This window comes from Adiantum capillus-veneris, chromosome 23 (genome assembly GCF_014529385.1).
Source record: "Adiantum capillus-veneris isolate H3 chromosome 23, ASM1452938v2, whole genome shotgun sequence".
NCBI lineage: Eukaryota > Viridiplantae > Streptophyta > Polypodiopsida > Polypodiales > Pteridaceae > Adiantum > Adiantum capillus-veneris.
In genome coordinates this window covers 42,958,427-42,980,057 of record NC_140953.1, presented here as the reverse complement: position 1 = coordinate 42,980,057, position 21,631 = coordinate 42,958,427, and the positions used below count along the sequence as shown (strand labels likewise).

General features: G+C 47.0%; 1 protein-coding gene across 1 annotated transcript in view; it reads left to right on the top strand.

The window, feature by feature from the left end:
- The window catches only part of LOC147427712 (UBX domain-containing protein), a 98,787-nt gene that overhangs the window by 65,905 nt on the left and 11,251 nt on the right, over positions 1-21,631 (top strand). The window contains exons 2-7 of the mRNA XM_086497236.1: positions 8,736-8,890; positions 8,996-9,073; positions 9,166-9,355; positions 9,439-9,516; positions 9,596-9,664; positions 9,748-9,891. Of these exons, the coding sequence (XP_086353362.1) occupies positions 8,736-8,890; positions 8,996-9,073; positions 9,166-9,355; positions 9,439-9,516; positions 9,596-9,664; positions 9,748-9,891 (714 nt within the window). The remainder of the gene's footprint in view (positions 1-8,735; positions 8,891-8,995; positions 9,074-9,165; positions 9,356-9,438; positions 9,517-9,595; positions 9,665-9,747; positions 9,892-21,631) is intronic.

Below are 21,631 nucleotides of genomic sequence, written 5' to 3'. Positions count from 1 at the left end.
CTCTGTAAGCAAGTGATCTGATGTGTTGAGGTCAAGTGGTAAGTGTCTATCCACCCAAGATGGTGGTGTCGTCTGTGGGAATGTCGGAATCCCATATGCCATGAGCATGGCCATAACTTGTGTGAACTCCCCTGGTGAGTGCATAGGTGTGTCCATAGTAAACCACAAGTCACCACCCCTCTGGAGTGTGCAACCGCCGAATGATGGCTGGAATGAATGGATCTCCCAAGGATCGTATGCCCGTAGATGATCAAGCCGATGTCGAAGATACCGTGTTCTGCAGTAGTCATCGAGAGACCGCACGGACACCACCGGATGGTGTCCTGGCAGGAGGTAACTTCATCCCCTGTGAAAAACTGAAACCATGTGGCTGCTGTCCACCCAAAAACACAACTGCGAGGTGATGAAAACTCTGCTGTCCAGCGATTTTCAGCATGCTCGTACGCTCCCGGCATGGTCCAGAGTGGTGCAGAGGGTGTAGGGAAGGGTGGTGAATCACTGTCACTGCCCAAGATGGGCTGAAAGCAGAGAAAAACAGCAGTGGTAAGCTGAAATTTGTCGATCTGGAGAGGATACTCACCGGCAAGGCATCGGATGCCGAGGCCGGTGGGAGAAGCAAGATCTGAGTGGGCTAATACTGGCGCTGCCCCCTCTGCTGAAAAAATGCTGCTGCACCCAAAAACGCTAATGGGCTGCAAAAACGCTGTTGGATGGGAGGGGTTTTCCACAACAAAACTGTCCGAAAAGGCTGGTGCTGGCAGCCAGCAGGTGATCGCCAATGAGTAAGAGCAAAAACGCATTCCCACAACAGAAACGCTCCCGTTCCTTCGCTTGCCTGGCTGATGCAAAAACGCTGGCTGTTGCTGATCTTGGGAGGGGTATTTGATGCGATGAAGCGCTATCCCAGGCCATGGAAAGCCTAAGCTGCTGATACCATGTGAGAGCGCGTGTGCGGAAAAGAGAAAAAGAAAGAAAGAAAGAAAGCTTTATTAACATCTTCGAAAGGCCGAACTCGACCTATGAGACAATATCATATACATGTGTTGATGCTCTAGGCATCGGAAAATAAAATAAAAAAAAGGGTACAAACTGAAATGAGCCTATACTATGCAAAAGGGTGTGGTAGGGTGGTGCATGTGGTGTACAATGTATAGTGTGGGTCCTCGTGTCGAGGTGTGCTCACGCATCATCAGGCTCAACTAGGGGCTGCAAGGTGATACCACCATGAGATGGTAGGGAGGGTATCTAAAAACAAGCAACATATGTAGGGTAGAGAATGTGGTACATCGGTGGTGGCCTGCTCAGGTATCTCTGGAATGCTGGATCCCCTGGTGCTGGTACATGACTCTGCTCTAGATACTAATGGTGTAAGGTTAGTATCCTCGAGATCTCCCTCTGGTGACACCCATGTGTCCTGTATCTTGGGAGCCTCGGTCTCCGACGTGCCCTCTGAGACTCTGCCTGCAGAAGGGTAAGCCCTCTACTCTGTGTAGGTAGTGTGGGGGGGTCTGGCCCTGCTCGTCGGAAAAACTGTGTGATGGTAGTGTGTGTCCTGCTATCCTGACTCTGGCGTGGCTGTAACAACTGCTCTCGAACCTCTAAAGCCGCAACCAGGAACTGGCCAAACCTCCTCTGCTCTCGGCCTATCATATGCTGCTGTAATGAGTCTCCAATGCCATATCTCTCTCTCAGCTCTGTATATGCTGGGCATCTCATGACAAAGTGCTCCTCACTCTCCACCTCCGTATGGCAAATCGGGCATGTACGCTCCTCTCGTGGTATGCCTATGGCTCTGCCACTCTCAATCTCTAGCTGATGTGATGACACTCGTAGCTGGCCAATGTTGACCCGAAGTCGGTGTGGCATGTACTCTTGCATGTATAATGGAATCTCAATGAATCCCTGCTCTGAGAACCTCAGAAAATGCTCATAGTAATATAGCATTTTAGGAGGTAGGGTGTCTGTGGGCCTGCGCCATGTCCTCTGAATATATGTATGCCATATCTCCTGTTTGATGACCCTATTCCGCTCAGAGCGTGAGAGGGTATAGGTCGGGGCCTGGGTGTCATACTGGAGTGGTGATAGTCTATCGATATCAAAACCGTGCTGAGCTAGCCAATCTCTTGTCTGGGCATACCATGAGTTAGTGTCCCCTGCCTGTGCCATCTCTCTAGATGCAATGAAGGCTCTATGAGAGATCCTATCTTGATCCATATCTTTGAATCTGCGAAGAAGGCAAACAGTCTGAAAGAGTGCCTCTACCATCATCGGTGGTGCAGCCAGCTCAGCTCTAATAATGTCGTGTGGAACTGATGGCTTGCTGCGAATCATCCTGGAGATCATAATAATCTGTGGCCTCTCTATCTGTGTCCATACTGAGTCTGCCAGTCCCGGTCCCCAAATGGCCGAGGCATACTTGAGTGCAGGTGTGACCAGTGTGTCAAAGAGCCACCCCTTCGTCCGGGGCTCCTGGAAGTGGGCCTGGTGGCACTGTCTCTCCATCAGAGCTAGTGATGCGTATCCTCTGGTAAGTCTATCTCTCGCTGCCTGTGTCATGGAGAAGGTCCCTGATGCTGCGGTGAATGTAACCCCCAGATATACATATGAGCCTGTTACCTCTATATCCCCTCCAGCTACTGTAAATCTACTCTGTCGGCGAATCTGAGCCGATGTATGAAATATGAGAACCTTGGTCTTGCCAAGGTTCACCGTGAGTCCTCTCTGTGAGTAGAAATCATCCAGGGCCTGCAAATGTAGTTGTAGTCCCTCTGCCGTCTTTGACATCAAGACAATATCATCTGCATATAAGAGTATGTGTACAGTAGTCCCTGCAATATCCACACCCTCTCCACCCCTGTGCAAGATGAAGTCTACAATCTCGTCAATGTATAGACCAAAGAGTGTAGGTGATAGGGGGCAACCTTGTTTCACACCAATGGTGCTCACAAGGGTGTCAGATAATCCACTCGGGCATCTCACTCTGCCAGATACATGCTCATACAATGCATAGATCCCCCATGCCATCTCCTCTCCAATCCCAAGCGCAGCCAGACATTGGAAAAGTCTCTCTCTAGGTACTGTGTCAAATGCTTTGCGGAAGTCAACGAAGCAGCAATATAATCTCCTCTTCCTCACCCGTGTCTGGTCGATCAGACAACGAAGGGTGAAGATATGATCAATAGTAGAGAAAGCTCGGCGGAAGCCTGCCTGTCCTGGTGTCCTCATGCCCTCTCCCTCTGCTAGAGAACTGAGCTCCTCCTCTAAAACCGCGCCATATAGTTTGGCCAGTATAGGACCAATCATGATAGTGCGATATGTGCTAGGATCCATGGCATCCCCAGATTTGTGGATAGGCACGATGGTGTGCGCTGTCCACGACTCTGGGAATCCCTCTGAAAGCGTGCGGTTGAAGAGGTGGGCAATGAGTGGTGCCAATGCATCACAGCCATATATAAGATGCTCTGCCTGTAGGCCTGCCTGATCTTTAGCCCTCCCATGCTGTAGGTGGGATATAGCTTTCTTCACCATGTGGGTGGTGAAGAAAGTAGATGATGTGGGTCGGGTAGCCGATGGCGTAGGTATGGGTGGCTGTCCTGGGATCTTGTATAAGCTCTCGGCATATCTGTGCCATGTCGCTGGGTCCTGAATAGGAGTGGATGGCCTGGGAGGTCTGATCCGACGCCATGCCTCAGCACTATTCTTGCTCATGAGTAAATGATAGATGTCCCAATACTGGTGCTCCTCCCACTCCCGTCTTTTACGACGGGTAAGTGTCTGCATCTTGCGTTGAGCCTGGCGATGTGTAATCTCCCCTCTGATCTCCAGTATATGTAGGTGTCTGTGTAGATCTCGACATTCGTGGTCGTACCACCTGTTTTGTGGCATAGTGCCAGTGCGTGGAGGGTGTGTGTGTATGCGATGTGGGAAACTTTGAGTGGCTGACTCGTGTAAGATGGATGTAATGTGTGTGGTGAGTGTGTCCAGAGGTGCTGTGGGGTCTAAGTGTATAAGGTGCTCATGCAGGTGATGTATATAAACAGGAGTGAGCTCATGAGTGAAAGAAATGGTAGTGTAAGTGTTAGGGGGGGAGGGGGGGGGGGGGGGGGGTCAGCAAGCTGTGTAGCAAAAAGGGAGAATGTGAGATAAGTATGATCCGCCCCTATCGGTGTGCGTGCAACGTTGAAGGAGTGTATAAGCTCTGCTGTCTGGGTAGAGCCCAACAAATAGTCTACTGTGCTCTCTCCGCCACTGTGTGGGAAGCAAGTGAATCCCCCAGAATCTGGCCACCTCGCCATCCCGTTATAAATAACGAGATGGTGCCTGCTGCCAAGCTCAAGAAGGTGTCTGCCATATCCAGTGTTGTCCTGTCCCCCATCTGCAGACACTCTACTCACCCCCATGTCCTCTGCATCAAGTGCCCTCATGATCTCCGGCTGCTCCATATCATAGATCTCACACTGTTGGCTCTGTGTCCTCCCGTTGAAGTCCCCCATGAGGAGGACTTCCCCGAGTGATGTGTAGTGAGAAATGTCCTCCGACAGTTGAGAGTAGGGGTCCTGGATAGCATATCGTGATCCATGTGGTGAAAAGTAGCATATGGCAATGTATGGCCCTCTCTCGTGGGTGAGCTCTAGCCGTACCCACATATAGCATGCCTCCTCGTCTCTACTCATCACCTGTATCCGGTTGTGTAAGCTCTGTTTGAATAGTATGGCCACCCCTCCTGACCCCCGAGCTGTACTCTGTCTGGTGATGGTCCTGTAAGTCGACTCCCACTGGAATCCTGTGACTACAGTAGTCCTCTCTCTGAGCTCTCATGTGTCTCCGTAAAACATACAAAGTCATGCTCACTGATGATCTCCTCTAGGCGCTCCGGATGTGTCCATATAGAACCATTGCAGTTCCAGACTGCCCCTCTGAGTGGTGTTTCCTGTGCTAGTGTATGTGTCTCATAGGTCCCGAATCCCTATGAGATTGGGCGGCCGTCGATGAAGATTCTACCATCTCGAAAGAAGGCCTTCTTTCCGTGCCTGAAGGACCCTGGGCATGCATGATTTCCTGTGCTCGATCTGCATCCTAGTGAGGTCCTCGTCCATAAAGATATGGCCGCCCTGGAGGCCTCGTAAGAGCACCCTTTTGCGAAAAAAGGTGGTGCGGTTCTCATCTCCTCGTAACTGCATGATCAATGGGCGAGCTCGAGTGGTGTCACGGCCAGCTCGCCATGCCTTTGTAAAAGGCATAGTCTCTTTGTAGCCTAGTTGGCTACAACGCTCTTGTGCATCCTCCTCTGCTGAAGGTCCCTCTTTAAGGCCAGTGATCCTAACATTGTGTTTCCTCATCTGGCGCAATCGCTCCTCCTCGAGAGTAAGCTGAACCCTCAAGTGCTCTCCCATGTGAACCTCCTCGCATACCTCCTTCTTGATATTCTTTTTAACTACTACCACCCATCCCGATTGTTTGGCCTCCATTTCTATCTGGATCTCTTCTTTGATGTCTGCTTTCCATTTATTTTTGATCTCTACTTCTATGTCTTCGAAGCTCGAGATTTCCCCCTCTTCCCTGGAGATCCGGAGGTGGTTGATGCTTTCTTGTATACGGTGTATCTCCGTGTTGGAGGTGTCACGGAGTTCTTCGAATGCTTTCTTCCAGGCCTCCTTTTCTTCTGTGAGGCTTCGGATGTTATCCTCCATCTGCTTCATCTTTTGTGTCATCCTCCTTACTTCGGCGTTCAGTGCCTTGTCCGCATCTTTCTTTGCCTGTGTGATAGCTCTGGCTATCATGTCCTCCACTTCTTTCCTGTCAAGAGGTGCCATGATCGAGCTCGAGGAGGCGAGGCTGAGCGCACGGGAAGCCTAGTGTTTACAGCCCATCCCCTTGAATGTTAAGATACTAATGGATATGAGCGTGGCCTGGGCTGCCCGTCTCTGGGTTGTTGTGATGGTGGGGGGAGAGAGAGAGAGAGAGAGAGAGAGAGAGAGAGAGAGAGAGAGAGAGAGAGAGAGAGAGAGAGAGAGAGAGAGAGAGAGAGAGAGAGAGAACACCAAACGCTAGATGTAGGAAGAGGGGGCGATCAGCCCCCCATGACTACCATGAGCAGGAGACGCAATACAACATAACCAGATGATGGAAGTGGGTACCCCCTTGGCCCCATAAATAGTTGCCCAAGGGGAGTTAGGTCAAAGCGTGATAAAAATCCCCACGACCCAACAGAAAATGATTTATGGAAATATATGAGGGCGCTCGGACAAAGGTGGGCGGCCGGACCAGGAGAAACCTAGGCTACGGGTGGCCAGCCCGGAGATATACTAGCCGTACAAGTATGCCCTAGACCTGTGAAGCAGCTAAGTGGTGTAAGTCTAACAAAATTGCTGCAGAAACTGTAAAGCTTTCCTTGAATCTCTCTCCTAAGAAGGGAATAAAATTTCTTGTGAATCTAGAAGCGCCATCTTGCTCTGTCTGCTCTTGGGAGGACTGGTATGCTTTCAGAAAAGCACATGATTGAAGCTTTGATACCACTATATCGAAAGGACACCTGTGCTGACGGAAAAGAACAGACTGAACAGACTTTAGACGCTTCAAAACAAATGAGCTGAAAGAGAAACACTACACACGAGACACGGAGTGGCGGAGTTCCACCCCAAGAGAGCACTCGCCCCAAACGATGGCGCTTCTTTTGGTATTTTTTCTATATTGCTTGAACAATGTACAACTATGTGGCTCTTCTCTGTTTCTCCACACGGTAGAATGCCAAAGAGAGATCCCACAGTACGTATTTAAAGGCCCTTGGCCATTCAAAAGCAGTTTACATGAAAAGCATGAAGTCTAAAAGCATCTGGTCCAAAAGCACTCGAGATGCTATCCCCAAAGTTTGGTCAAAATTGGGTTTCAAACACGGATCGCGATCCATGTCATTGGGGTAGTCCGTACAGTGTTGCCATGTCAACAATTGTCAGCTGCAAAACGCAGGGGTGTCCGTACAGTGGTGCCATGTGGTAGTACAGTGGTGCCATGTGGTAGTCAGTACGATTTGTGGCGTCCGTACAATTGCCACATCATCATGTCATCTACACAAGTCTTTGTGGCTGCTTTATTTTAGGCCCCATCGGATGGGGTCCTATAAGTTGCTGAGGGTTAGGTTTTTTAATCCTAAACCTACTCTAATACTTGGGCCACTTGGTGAGGATCAATAAGTTGGTGAGGACTTTGTGGTCTTCTGCTTAGGACTTTGTGGTCTTCTGCTTTTGCTACCTCAGCCGGGATCTACAGGTTGGGTAGGGTTATGCTCGGGGAGCGCTAACCCAGTCGTTCTTCAATGGCTTGACACGTCAGCAGTTTGTGACATACTCCCTTGTGTAGAACACGGTCCGATAAGCTCTTTTCTGCGTTTCCTATCAGCAGCTTGGTATAGGTTATTGCGATGGTTGGCTGAATTTTGCTTTTTTTGCACAAAGGCTGGCTGTCAGGACAGTTCACCCTTAGTACGAGCTTTCGGAGGCCCTTTCAAATACAAAGATCCTCTCCATCATCTAGGAAAAGTGTATACTCAAGGAGAGGCTTACTCCTATCAAAATAGCAGAGATCAAGCGTGAGATAGCCAAGAGAGGTATTTTACTTTCAGCAATTAGCTAATTGAGTTTTTCATTCAGGAACCAGCCCATTTTCTGGTCCCCAGTACAGTGTCTTGAGTCTTTATTTTGTTAAAGTGCAAGGTAAATGTAAGTCAATAATAAAGAAGTGTGAGTCAACGCTTCCATTTCTGTGACACCAGGCAACTTTTTTAACAAGCTTGATACAAACTTCTCCTTGAGGAGCCAGCCCTATGTGACCTTGCACTTGAGCACCTCACAACTTCAGCTGTGTAGTCCTTGTATGATTAATTATACAGTGTTCTCTAGCCTAGGTAGTGTGTCTCAAATACAAAGATCCTCTCCATCATCTAGGAAAAGTGTATACTCAAGGAGAGGCTTACTCCTATCAAAATAGCAGAGATCAAGCGTGAGATAGCCAAGAGAGGTATTTTACTTTCAGCAATTAGCTAATTGAGTTTTTCATTCAGGAACCAGCCCATTTTCTGGTCCCCAGTACAGTGTCTTGAGTCTTTATTTTGTTAAAGTGCAAGGTAAATGTAAGTCAATAATAAAGAAGTGTGAGTCAACGCTTCCATTTCTGTGACACCAGGCAACTTTTTTTAACAAGCTTGATACAAACTTCTCCTTGAGGAGCCAGCCCTATGTGACCTTGCACTTGAGCACCTCACAACTTCAGCTGTGTAGTCCTTGTATGATTAATTATACAGTGTTCTCTAGCCTAGGTAGTGTGTCTCCGTCTCCAACTTTTTTCCCCCTTTTTTCTTTTCACTTGGGCCTAGAGCGAAGCTTTGCTTCAACAAGAAGTGTTTCACTTTTTCTTAATAGGTTTTCATGTGCTTGCTCTCTAGCTTTTTCTCCTCAGAAGCTTAGTGAAAAGAGAGGTGCTTTTTTTCCCTTTATAGCATTTTGTGCCCGTTCAATCTAGCTTTTCAATCAAGAAGCTTAGAGAAAAGTGGAAGATTTGCTTCACATTGTGAGTTGAGACTATACAAAGCTAATTGAAAAAAGTGAACATCGAAGTTTAGCCATGAATGCAAGTGGGCAACATGGAAATACCAACTGCTAGAGCCATGGGCTCTTATGGTTTGTTGGACTTTTTTGGTTTTGTGTCTAGTTTGAAAGGTTTTGACAGATAGGTTCTGACAGGCAACAAATTGGCATTTAGAAGAAGCAATCCAGTTGTTCTATGCTGGTGGGGATGAATTTGGTAGTGTCATTCCTCAAAACCATGTACCAACAGAGGTGGCTTGGGATGCTGCAGCAGGGAATTCAGAATCTGAACTCAAGCCTATCATATCCAGGTGACTTCACTAATGGAGATTCTTTTGTCGAAACCTTCACAAAACTAATGTTGGCAGTCTCTTGTTGTCAAAGGTTGCGGTTAATATTTTAATGTGTTGTGCTAGTGAGCCAGGTGAAGATTATGTAAGACCACCTCTACCAGTGAAACGGGAGGCACTCTATGAAGATATATTTGAGTATCGGTAAATTTTTACCTAGCTTTAATAATCGAAAATGCAATGCTGTATTGACATATGTATACATTTGGCAGTTGACATATAGATACATGTGGCAGGGCGCAACATTTGGCACAATCATCAAATCAGCCTACTTCAGTTGATGCTTTTCGCAACTTCCAGGATGAGGCAAACTTTCGTGGTCATGCTGCTAATGACAATGCAGCCAATGAGGATGGGAGCAAAGATACTTTGGCTTCTTTGTATAGGCCCCCGTTTTCCCTCATCTTTCAAGGCTCTTTTGAGCAGGTATGGGGCATATTGTTCACGCCGACAAGCTGAGAGATTTCTCTATGAATGATTAAAACATTTATTTGGTCGTTGCATGGCAGGCTAAAGTGCAAGCAGCCAAGCAAGCCAGGTGGCTCCTCGTAAACTTGCAGTCAAACAAGGAATTTGCAAGCTACACGGTTTGAATTTTTCTTTCAATGGCTGTTAGCTAGTTTTCTTTTTGGATTTTCTTTGACACTCGTCTTGTTCTCTCTTCAGTTAAATAGAGACACCTGGGCACACCATACTGTGAAAGATCTGGTCCAATCAACGTTTATTTTCTGGCAGGTTTGATTTGCCATATGATTTTTCACTTGTCGACATAGAAAAGTTTACCTGAATTTTTTTTCATGGTTTGTTGTTTGTAGCAGGTTTACGACGATACTGAGGAGGGAAGGAAGGTTTGCACATACTACAAGCTGACAAACATGCCAATAATAATGATAATTGATCCTCTGACGGGGCAAAAGATGCGGTCTTGGGAGGGGATGGTCAATGCAGAACGTCTTTTAGAGGTAAAATTAATTTGTTTCTGTGAATTTCTGAGCACCTCCAAGCACCAATGGCTGAGAATTTCAATACATTTGGAACATTTTGATGGATGAAACTTTCACATAAGTATATGCAACCTTGTAAATGCTTAAGGCCTAAAGTTTAAGCATCATTGTGGAGAGATTTGAGCTGCCAAAGTGCCAAAACTTAGGGAAAATGGCTGCTTGGTAATTGTTGCTAGGGCTGTGATTCATTACGCAGTGTTTGTGAGTTGGACAACCTGAGAGGCCGGGCTGGATGGGGCGAACTTATACGAGAGTTCGGCCTTGAAATTTGATTTAGGAAAGGATCTAGCCATCAAGATACCAATGTGCTTAATTGAATTCCTAAGGTTAACGCCTTGTCTGAGGGATTTCTTTTGGAGGGCTATGCTGTTCCAATCATCACTTATATTCCTATTAGTGGTTGTTGTCTTTTGGTTGATTAAATCTTTGAGTGGTTGGCAATTTGGTGTTTCTGCTCATCTCGACTCCAATGTGCTTTTTCACTCCCCAATGCTAGTTAGGCTCAATGTTTCAATAAGTTACTCAAGAACAGGCTACTCATTGACTATTTTCTTATTTTTTGAGTAATTTCTATCTAATGAAATTAGGATAGTTAAATGTGTGCACTTGAACTGTTAAGGTAGGAATTGTAGATCTACAAGAACTGATAAAAAGCCATCAGGAACGGACATCTCTGATGTGTCATATGATGGGTGACAACGAAAGAGTTGTTTCGTAAGTTCGGTGGGAGAGACTAGAATCAGATTTTCCTGATGTGTCAAAGGATGGGTGATGGGAGCATCGGATAGGAAATGTTCAGTTGGTTTGGGAGGAAATCCAAACTCGGGAAAATTACGCATAAGAATGCAAGCACATGAATAAAGATGGGTTCTGAGAAGCCTTGGATAAAAGCAGGATGCTTTTGAGTCCTTTCCGAGAAAGCAAATGCTTTCCTGCGAGGAAATCTATGTCTGCATTGCATTTGTGCATGAGGTTGCATCTAGGGCAGCGTCACCATGAAATGCGTTTCGACGGTTCGGGGGAGGTGAAACGTTTCAAGGAACGTTTCAAGCCTTGAAACGTTTCACTCACCAAGTGAAACACGAGCCGTTTCACTAACAAGTTACCATAGTTTTAGTTTCAAAGTCGCTAAGCTCACGTTTTGGCCTCACGTTTCACTGTGCTCTAATTTTGGACTGAAACGTTTTGTAGGGAAACGCTACGTTTCAAGGTGAAACATTTCGGCCTTCAACCATTTCGCGGTTATGCTGATCTAGGGACGCCTGGGGAGTGTCATGTAGCATCAATTTTCAGCTCCAAGCCTTTTATTGAGTTTTTGAACAGGTTCACACTTATTTTAATAAGTCACTAGCTGCCGACTTAATAAGTGGGTAGCCTACTTATATTAAAATAAAGCAAGTTACAAAGATGGCGTCCCTTTCTGGCTAAAAATAACATACGACTAGCTCTGTGTGTGTGTGTGTGTGTGTGGCTATTTTAGCCCTCCCCCCCCCCCCCCCCCCCCCCCCCCCCTCCTGCTATTGCTAGCAGCGAAAAGCGTCATCCGCTCTTCTATTCCTGCCACCGCCAAGGGCGTATCAAAGCAACAGAGTGCCCCCACTCTCAAGAGATCAGCCAAGGAGACATTGCTGTGACGAAACTGCAAGTGATCTTGACAAGTTGACGTATGAAGGTTGCTTTCCGTGCTCGGAGCGATAGGCATTGGTTGTGCATAAGATCTACGCCATTATGTTTGTGCTTTTTGCATGTACTACATCATGGAGAAGGAGCAAGGAGGCTTTGGCCAACGCTCTGGAATTTCGGATGTCACGAGGCTGTAGTTGTTGGTTTCTTTCCCTTGATTTTTATTTAATTTTTGGGACCTCTTTTTGAAGTCACAACTGACCAGACATTGTGTGACCATTGTGAAACGGCCAACGGCAGAGGGTTTCACCCGCAGTTGGGAAGGGTAGGTCTCTACGAGGTGGTCGGGCGAGTTGGCATTGAAATCCGAGCAATAAAAGGGTGTCTAGGCTCAGTTCAAAGTCATTTAGGCCCCTCACTACACTTTATAAGTTAGTGGGTACTAGGAAATTAAGTCAAAAGAGGCAAAGTGGACACATGGCGGCTCCATATGATTTTTCCAAGTTTGCATGAAGAGGGGGCGCCCAAATTGAGAGAGGAGGCTGATTTGACTTCATATGTGAACTACTGTGTGTGAGTAGTGGGTGCAAGTGATCACAACTTTAATGGAAAGCATGCCTTCTCCCTTGTCTTATTTAGCGCGATGATTCCGCTCGCGCTCTCTCGCGCACCTCTCTCCCCCCTTGAATACAGAATTGTAATGCCGAGCTCAAGGGCTTTCCATTTGTATGTACAGTTGGGTGGGTTCATGCGTGTATGCCGAGGCAAGAGCCTCATGTTAAGGTAGTGAATTAGCTAATTGCTAATCCCCCCTAGGTACAGGTGAATTCGGAGAGATTTCACGCGAGAAACCTCGTTTGACTTGAAGGGCAAGTAGCCCTAAAGGTGCGGGAGTACGAGGGCTTGCTATGGATGCGATTGGCACGCGAAACAAAGCCCAAAACAGTAAAATACAGCCTGCTGTGTATTTTTGCAGGTTTAGGGTTTTGACTTAATTGATCTCTAATACCCTTGGGAGCTATGAGTGTACAGATGATAGGGTGCATTTTTGAGGCAGAAAACAGAGAATGCAACGTGCTGCAGATTCTCACCAGGTTTAGGAAAGTGTCCGTATGCGCCAGGGAAGTCATCTTTTACATGAGGATTTTGTCTGTGAAGCCTCCTACCGCTCATGACACAGTTGGTTGCCGCTGTGAATGTGTTTTTTCGGTTGTTGCAGAATCCTAGGTTTATGGAATTCTTGCAAGCGCCACTAGTGTCACAACAGACAAGGCAACTGTCTCATGCAGTAGAGCCTGTTGAGGCTCAAGCCCAGGTCCCTTGTGTGTCTCAGCAGGGCAGGGAGCACTCTCATGTTGCGGAGTCAGGTTGGGCTCCAAGACAACGTCCTTCTGTCCACGAACATGTGGTTAGGACGCCTATTCCATAGGCTTTGCTAGTTCAGCCAACCACCGTTCAAAGTCCAAATGTTGCATTAAATGGACAGGGAACCAGTTTCCAAGCTATGCCAACAGGTTTTTCCGCCACCCATGGTCCATCCTCGGTATTTTGGGGTGGATTAGTGTTTCAGAGCATGGCTGGTTATGCACCTGGAAACCAGCAATATATGCCAAGAACAGTGTTTGGGGGAATGCAAGGCATGGTGCAAAACCCCATGTATGGAAATATTGGCATGCAGCAGGGGTTTCAATGGAATCAGGGCCAATTTGGGGGGCCACATGGCAATGTTGGCATGGATGGTTTTTCTGACAACAGGCACATATGGCACCAGTGACACAAAATGTCAATGGCCAAGGGGCGCCGATGATCCCTATTACAGTGCCCATGTTGCAGACAATTCCCTATGATAATTTGGGAGCACCGGAAAAGCCAAAACCATACAAGGAAGGTGGTGCATCTGTAAAGTTTGATGCCTTTAGTGGTTTCGAGGACAAGACGAAGGCACTTACTTTCCTCCAGCAGTTTGACACGTTTTATGCAGGGGGGGATTTTACAGAGGCCTCCAAGGTCAGGAAAACTGCCACCTTTTTGAAAGGAAATGCGCGTTCATGGTGGACCTCACTGTTGATGCATGGATAGGCACCCGCCACATGGGTATACTTAAAGCAAATGTCTGCATCTGTGCAGGTGTCAAATGAATTTGAGGCCGATGTCATGACGGATTGACACCAACTCACTGCGGCTACTTGCAAGAGCCTAGAGGAGTACAATATGCTTACAGGCAAGGCGCCATTTGAGATAGCAGGAGGGAAGAAAGTCCCACCCATTTTGCAGACTAAAGACAAGATATTTGAGGCAGATAAGTATGTGCAGGTCCCAACATATGGATGAAGCATATAGGAAGATAAAGATAGCACTTGAGAAGGCTCGGTCTAAGCAAAAGAAAGCTGGTGATTGTCACCGTCGTGAACTTGTATTTTCACTTGGCGATTGGGTACTCCTACGCTTTGAAAAGGCTAGGTTATGGAAAATGAAAGGAAAGGAACGTTTGTTTCCTAAGACCTACTCACCAATTAAATGGATGGAAGAGGCCAAATTGGTAGATTCACGTCAATTACTGCAGCTGCACCACAAAGCTTTCCAATTGGAACCCACGGTGACTTGATGTAATGTCACAGCATGGTTCATGGTGCTCAAACTTCAAAGGAGGAGAGTGCAAAAGTTTGTACTTGAGTATGTCACAAGACGGGCACCACTTGACAATAGAGAAGAACAGAGTGAACAGACTTTTAGCACTTCAATAACAACTGAACTGAGAGAGAGAGAGAGAGAGAGAGAGAGAGAGAGAGAGAGAGAGAGAGAGAGAGAGAGAGAGAGAGAGAGAGAGAGAGATTGACGACACGTGACACGGAGTGGCAAAATTCCACCCCATAGAAAGAAAGAAAGCTTTATTAACGTCTTCAAAAGGCCGAACTCGACCTATGATACAACATCCTATACATGTGTTGATGTGCCAGGCATCGAGAAAAATAAAATGGTACAAACTAAGAACATGAAGTGTAAAGCTACTCCTTGTGGTGTGGTATGATGGAATGTGGTGTAGTATGGGTAATGCGCAATATACAATAGGCGGCCCTAGAGTAGGACATGCTCATATGTGTATCCAGAACATCTATATGCAGAAGGGTAGTACAATCATGAAATGCAGGATACTAACAACATGCAACAGAAGTAGGGGACAATATGTGGTACATCGGTGGCGGTGGCCTGAAGCAGCTATGGAGTGCAGTCTCCCAAGATGCTGATGAGTATCTCTGCTCTAGATGCTGTTGGTGTAGAGATAATATACTCAGAATCTCTCTCCGATGATATCGAGGTGTCCTGTATCCTGGGAGTCGTGGTCTGCGTCGTGCCCGCTGGGCCTCTGCCTGTTGAAGGGTAAGCCCCCTCCCCTGGGTATGGGGTGTAATAGGATCTGGTGCTGCTCTGTGAAAATACTGTGTGATAGTGGTCTGGACCCTACTATCCCCTCTCTGTGGTGGCTTTAGTAACTGCTCTCTGATCTTTGAAGCTGCTACTAAGAACTGGCCAAATCTCCTCTTCTCATAGTCTGTCATACACTGCTGTAAGGAGTCCCGAATGTCATATCTCTCCCTCAGCTTTGTGTAAGCTGGGCATCTGATCACAAAATGCTCCTCACTCTCTACCTCTGTATGGCATATCTGGCATATACGCTCCTCCCGTGGTATATCTCTGGCTCTACCTCTCTCAATCTCCAGCTGGTGTGATGAGACTCGAAGCTGGCCTATATGCTCACTCGTGAGCGGTGTGGCATATACTCCTGCATGTATCGTGGGGTCTCAATGAATCCGTGATCAGTAAGCCTCAGAAAATGCTCATAATAGTAGAGCATTTTCGGCGGCAGGAGGTCTGTATGCTGACGCCATGTCCGTTGAATGTAGGTATGCCATATCTCCTGTCTGATGACCCGATTTCTCTGAGAACGTGAGAGAGAGTAGGTCGGACCCTGAGTATCATAATGGAGTGGTGGTAGTTTGTCAATATCAATGCCATGTCGGGATAACCAGTCTCGTGTCTGGGCATACCATGAACCAGTGGCCCCATCTAGAGCCATCTCTCTGGATGCTGTAAATGCTCTGTAAGATATCCTGTTCGTCCCCATGTCTCTGAATCTATGTAGAAGATAGACTATCTGAAATAATGCCTCTATCAGCATCGGTGGGGCAGCAAGCTCGGCTCGGATAATATCATGTGGAACCGATGACTTGCTGCGGATCATCCTGGAGATCATAAGAACCTGGGGTCTCTCTATCTGTGTCCATACTGAGTCTGCCAATCCAGGTCCCCAAATAGATGATCCGTACATAAGTGCAGGGGTGACCAATGTATCAAAAAGCCACCCCTTCGTCCGGGGCTCCTGGAAGTGGGCCTGGTAGCACTGTCTCTCCATCAGAGCTAGTGATGCATATCCTCTGGTGAGTCTATCTCTTGCTGCCTGTGCCATAGAGAATGCTCCAGAAGCTGTTGTAAATGTCACCCCTAGATAAACATATGAGCCTGTCACCATCTCTCCTGCTACTGTAAATCTGCTCTGTCGACGGATAGAAGCTGATGTGTGAAAGATGAGAACCTTGGTCTTGCCAAGGTTCATTGTCAATCCTCTTTGTAAACAAAAGTCATCTAGAGCCTGTAAATGCTGCTGTAGGCCCTCGGCCGTCTCTGACACCAGTATGATATCATCTGCATATAAAAGGGTATGTACTGTAGTCCCTCCTATCTCCACTCCCTCTCCTCCTCTGTGTAAAATGAAGTCCACAATCTTGTCAATATATAAACCAAAGAGTGTAGGTGATAGGGGACAACTTTGTTTCACACCGATAGTGCTCACAAGGGTGTCAGATAGTCCCCCAGGGCATCTCACTCTGCCAGATACATGCTCATACAATGCATAAATCCCCCATATCATCTCGGTCTCTATCCCCAAGGCAGCTAGGCGTCGAAAGAGCCTCTCTCTGGGTACTGTGTCGAATGCTTTGTTGAAATCCACAAAGCAGCAATATAGTCTCCTCTTATTCACTCGTGTTTGGTCAATCAGACAGCGTAGAGTGAAGATGTGATCAATGGTGGAGAAAGCTCGGCGAAATCCAGCCTGTCCTGGTGTCCACATGCCCTCTCCCTCAGCTAAAGAACTGAGCTCTGCCTCCAGCACTGCACCATATAGCTTGGCCAGTATCGGCCCAATCATAATGGTGCGATAAGTACCTGGGTCCATAGTGTCTCCAGACTTGTGGATAGGCACGATAGTGTGCTCTGTCCACGACTCTGGAAATCCCTCGGCTAGCGCCCGGTTGAAGAGGTGGGCAATGAGTGGTGCTAGTGTGTCCCGACCGTATATAATATGCTCTGCCTGTAATCGTGACTGATCTCTGGCCCTACCATGCTGTAAGTGAGAGATGGCTTTCTTCACCACACGAGGGGTGAAGAAAGTGGATGATATGGGACGTGCCGTATGTGGTGTGGGTATAGGTGGCTGATCTGGGATCTGGTACAAGCTCTCTGCGTATCTGTGCCATCTCACCGGGTCCTGAATGGGTGTGGATGGTCTAGGAGTTCTGAGGCGACGCCATGCCTCCGCTCTGTCCTAGCTCATGAGTAGATGATAGAGATCCCAATACTGGTGCTCCTCCCATTCCCGGTTTTTACGACGGGTAAGGGTTTGCATCCTACGTTGAGCCTGCCGATGTGTAATCTCTCCACGAACCTCTAGTACATGGAACTGCTTGTGAAGATCTCGGCACTCGTCATCATACCATCTGTTTTGGGGCATAGTACCAGTGCGTGGGGTGTGTGTGTGAATGATGTGGGAAACTACGGATGGCTGATTCGTGTAGAATAGACGTGATCTGTGAAGTAAACGTGTCAAGAGGTGCCATGGGATCAAGATGTAGAAGGTGCTCATGTAAATGGTGTACATACACAGGTGTAAGCTCATGAGTGAAAGAGATAGTGGTAAAAGTGTGGCTGTGAGTAGGCGGATCAGAGTAGGGGGTGGCTAAAAGGGAGAAAGTAAGATAAGTGTGGTCGGCCCCTAAGGGTCGGTGTGCAATGCTAAAGGTGTGTATGATATCTGCTGTAGGAATGGAACCCAATAGATAGTCTACTATGCTCTCCCCTCCTCCATGAGGAAAACATGTAAATCCCCCAGAGTCCGGCCATCTCGTTGTAAATAACGAGATGGTGTCTGCTACCAAGCTCCAGGAGATGGCGGACATATCCAGTATTGTCCTGTCCCTCATCCGCTGACTGCCTGCTGACCCCCATCTCCCCATCATCTAGTGTCCTCATAATGTCTGGCTGCTCCATGTCATATATCTCACACTGTCTGCTCTGTGTCCTCCCGTTAAAGTCCCCCATGAGGAGAACTTCTCCGAGTGCTGTATAGTGAGATATGTCCTCCGACAATCGGGAGTATGGATCCTGTATGGCATATCGTGATCCATGTGGAGAAAAATAACATATGGCAATGTATAACCATCTCTCGTGGGTGAGCTCCAATCGTACCCACATGTAGCATGCCTCCTCATCTCTGCCCATCACCTGTATCCATCTATGTAGTCCCTGTCTAAACAGTATGGCCACCCCTCCTGAACCTCGAGCCGTACCCTGCCTGGTCATGGGTCTGCAGGTCGTCTCCCACTGAAACCCTGTGACTGTGGGTAGTCCTCTCTCTGGGCTGTCATGAGTCTCAGTGAGACATATAAAGTCATGCTCCCTGACGATCTCCTCCAAGCTCTCTGGATGTGCCCATAAAGCTCCATTGCCAGTTCCATACTGCTCCTCTAAGTGGTGTCTCTTGTGCCCTAGCCTGTGTCTCATGGGTCGCGAATCCCTATGAAACTGGGCGACCATCGATGAAGATCCTGCCATCCCTAAAGAAGGCCTTCTTGCCTTCTTTCCTTGCCTGGAGGACCTTGGGCATACATGATTTTCTGTGTTCGATCTGCATCTTAGTGAGATCCTCATCCATGAATATGGGTCCCCCTTGTAGGCCGCGTAAAAGCACCCTTTTACGGAAGAAAGTGGTACGCTCCTCATCTCCTCGTAACTGTAATATCAAGGGGCGTGCACGAGTAGTATCCCGCCCAGCTCGCCATGCCTTGGCGCCCCTTTCAGTATTTCTTTATAGTGCATCAACACAGTACAAGCCGGTACTCGAGACTCTGCACCTTCTTCGAGAAGCATGTCAGAGAAATCCTAACGTCATATTTAAAGGCCCTTTGCCTGAAAAGCAGTTACAATGAAAAGCCTTCAAAACTCAAAAGCTTGTGGTCCCAAAAGCAATGCCAAAAGCTGCCAGCGTAATTTATGGAAATCCGTACAGCTTGCCACGTCATCAGTCAGCGCAAAACGCGAAAATCCGTACAGCCTGCCATGTCATCAGCCAACGTAATTTTCGGAACTTTTGTACAGCTGCCACGTCATCAGCTTTGCGTGAGTGTGTGTGTGAGTCCTGCTTTATTTTAATCCCTATATGTCACTGGGGCCCCATCAGACGAGATCCCCATAAGTTGGTAGGACTTCTTCTTCTTCTGCTACTTGTTCTTGTTAGGGTTTAGGCCCCTCGGCCGACATCTGTAAGTTGGCTCCATTCTTTAGGCTTTGACACGTCAGCAGTTTGTGACAGAGTACACTAGAGGACTTCTTTGTTTGATATTCATGTGGTTGCCAGGTCGGTGGGATTTTTAATCGTCTAGCACTACAATTCCGAAAGCATGTATACGTCATATCCCATCATAGAGTATATGTGATATCAGATGATGTCAGCATGTATTATTGGCATGTAAGCGAGGTGGCTTGCATGTGTTTGCACGCAAGTGAGGTCTCTCTCTTGCAGTATTTCAATAAGATGTATGTCACCAAGAGTTGTATTTTTCCTATTGCCTTCATTAAATATTTTTTACATTTTTTATTTATTTTATTTTTGCTTGTTTTCCCCCGGAACCCTTAAAAGTTGTAAGTGGACATTGCATGGCCAATGTGACACGGTTGCAACCAAACGGGTTTCTCACATCGGGAATCTAGATCGGTCAATTGGTGTCTGGTCGGGCGAGTTAGCAGTGTGAGTATGGAAGTGTGTGTACGCCTAATTGGAATTTGGGCCATGCGGCAAGTCACTGGCAACTTCATAAGTTGGGAGGAGAGTTAGAACTAAATCGTAAGGGGCATAATGGACACTTGTCAGTAGGAGAGGCTTTTGGAAGTCTAGTCACCATTTGCAAGCTGGCGGCCAGCTGAGGGGGCAGCTTGGGCTGATTTTTAGGTTTGAAACTTGAATGGAAAGCTTGCCTTCTCCCTTGTCTCATGTAGCGCGATGCTCATGCATCTCTCTCCCCCTTACACATATGGTAATGCCCCACTAGCTGGGCTTCTCAGACGACTATGTATAGTCTTGTGGGTTCTATGCGCGTTTGCCCAGGCAAGAGCCTTCTGAACAGGAACGTGATTAGCTAGCTGCTAATTGCTAATCCCCCATAGGTACGTTCAGTTCCATTGTGACTGATTGCGAAACAGGAGAGTTTTCTTGCAAGAAAACTTGTCCAAATCAAAGGGGAAGTCCGTGCGGGAGCTCTTGAGACACTCATAGACGTGTTTGCTTTGCTCAAAACGATCCAAAACAGAGAATTACAGCTTGTTGCGTTTATTAGCAAGTTTAGGGTTTCACCCCAAAACTGCAAGATAAACCTTGGGGTTATACAAGAGTTAGTGCACCCGTCATAAACCAAAACAGGAAATTACAGGATGCTGAAATTGATTAACAGCTCAGTGAAAAGCTTCTAAAATGCAAGGCCATTTGTCCTAGATGTGTACCTTTGACCTAAAGAGATTTTGGTGCTGTTATGTTGTCGAAATTGGGTCAAAAACCTGCAATTTGAGCCCTAGACAGGTTTGGACAACTTGGTGGGAGTTTTACCTAAGTGTCTGATTGTTTGTTTTCAACTGAAGAAAGAAATACCGCAGGGGACGTCAGTCTTTGGGGCCTACAGGGTGTCCGTCTTCATGTGCGTAGTGACAATCTAGTTGCTGGATGGATTTGTCTTCTCTTCCTCCTCAGTTCTCTGGGTATAATCAATAGGTAGTTGAATTTGTACCACCCTCTATTGTGTACTGACCGGTTTCAATTCTTCTCCGAAGTGATACCCGTTTTCAATTCTTGAACATGTTCCGCCAACTATTTGCGATCATATCATGGGAGTGTTAGAAGTAGGAGGGTTTTGTGAAGCTCCATTGGTTGCCTCTGTTGAAATTGAATTTGGTCGAGGTTAGCCTCCAAAATAAGTTATCGTTCCTCTTGTAAGAACAAGAAGACTGAGCTTGAATACCACTAAAATCATCTGTTGGATGGATGATCCACTCGTACTCACAAACTATAGTTGAAAGACAAAAACAAATCAAAACATAATCACACTCGCACTTTGTAGACGACATAAGAGAGGCGTGGTTTCCTTCGGAGAAGATTGGCCCTCAAGTCGAGCACCCTCGGCAGTATTTCTTTATTTATAACTCAGAAAATTACTAGTGTTGTGCTACCACACACTCTGAAATAACCGAGCCCTGCTCATCAATTTTTAGGCACTTTTGGCCTTCAAAATGATTCAAAATGAGGTGCTTAAAAGCACTTAATCCATTCTCTTTTAATAATTGAGGCCCAAAAAGCTCCTGGAGTGTAAAAGTTTTGCACGTTAGCACTTTGATACGCTGCCACATTAGCACAAGTTTTACAATTCGTGTTTTGCACCGCCTTTGGCGGGCAGGGCTGTGGCTGCAGCAGTAGGCTTGGGGTGCTAAGTTGGAAGCACGCAGCAGAGGGAAATCCATCAGGTGGCAACAGCAATGGAGATGGTTAGGGGCTTCAGTGTGTCAGCCATGGCTTGTCTGTGAGTGTCTGCCAAGTCATTGGCTTGTCACATGAGCAAAGTCTGGTTCTCTCACAAGGCAGGCACCACGTGCCAATAGAAAAGAGTAGATCGAATAGACTTTTAGCACTTCAATAACAACTGAACTGAAAGAGAGAGACGACACGCGACACGGAGTGTCGAAATTCCACCCTAGAGAG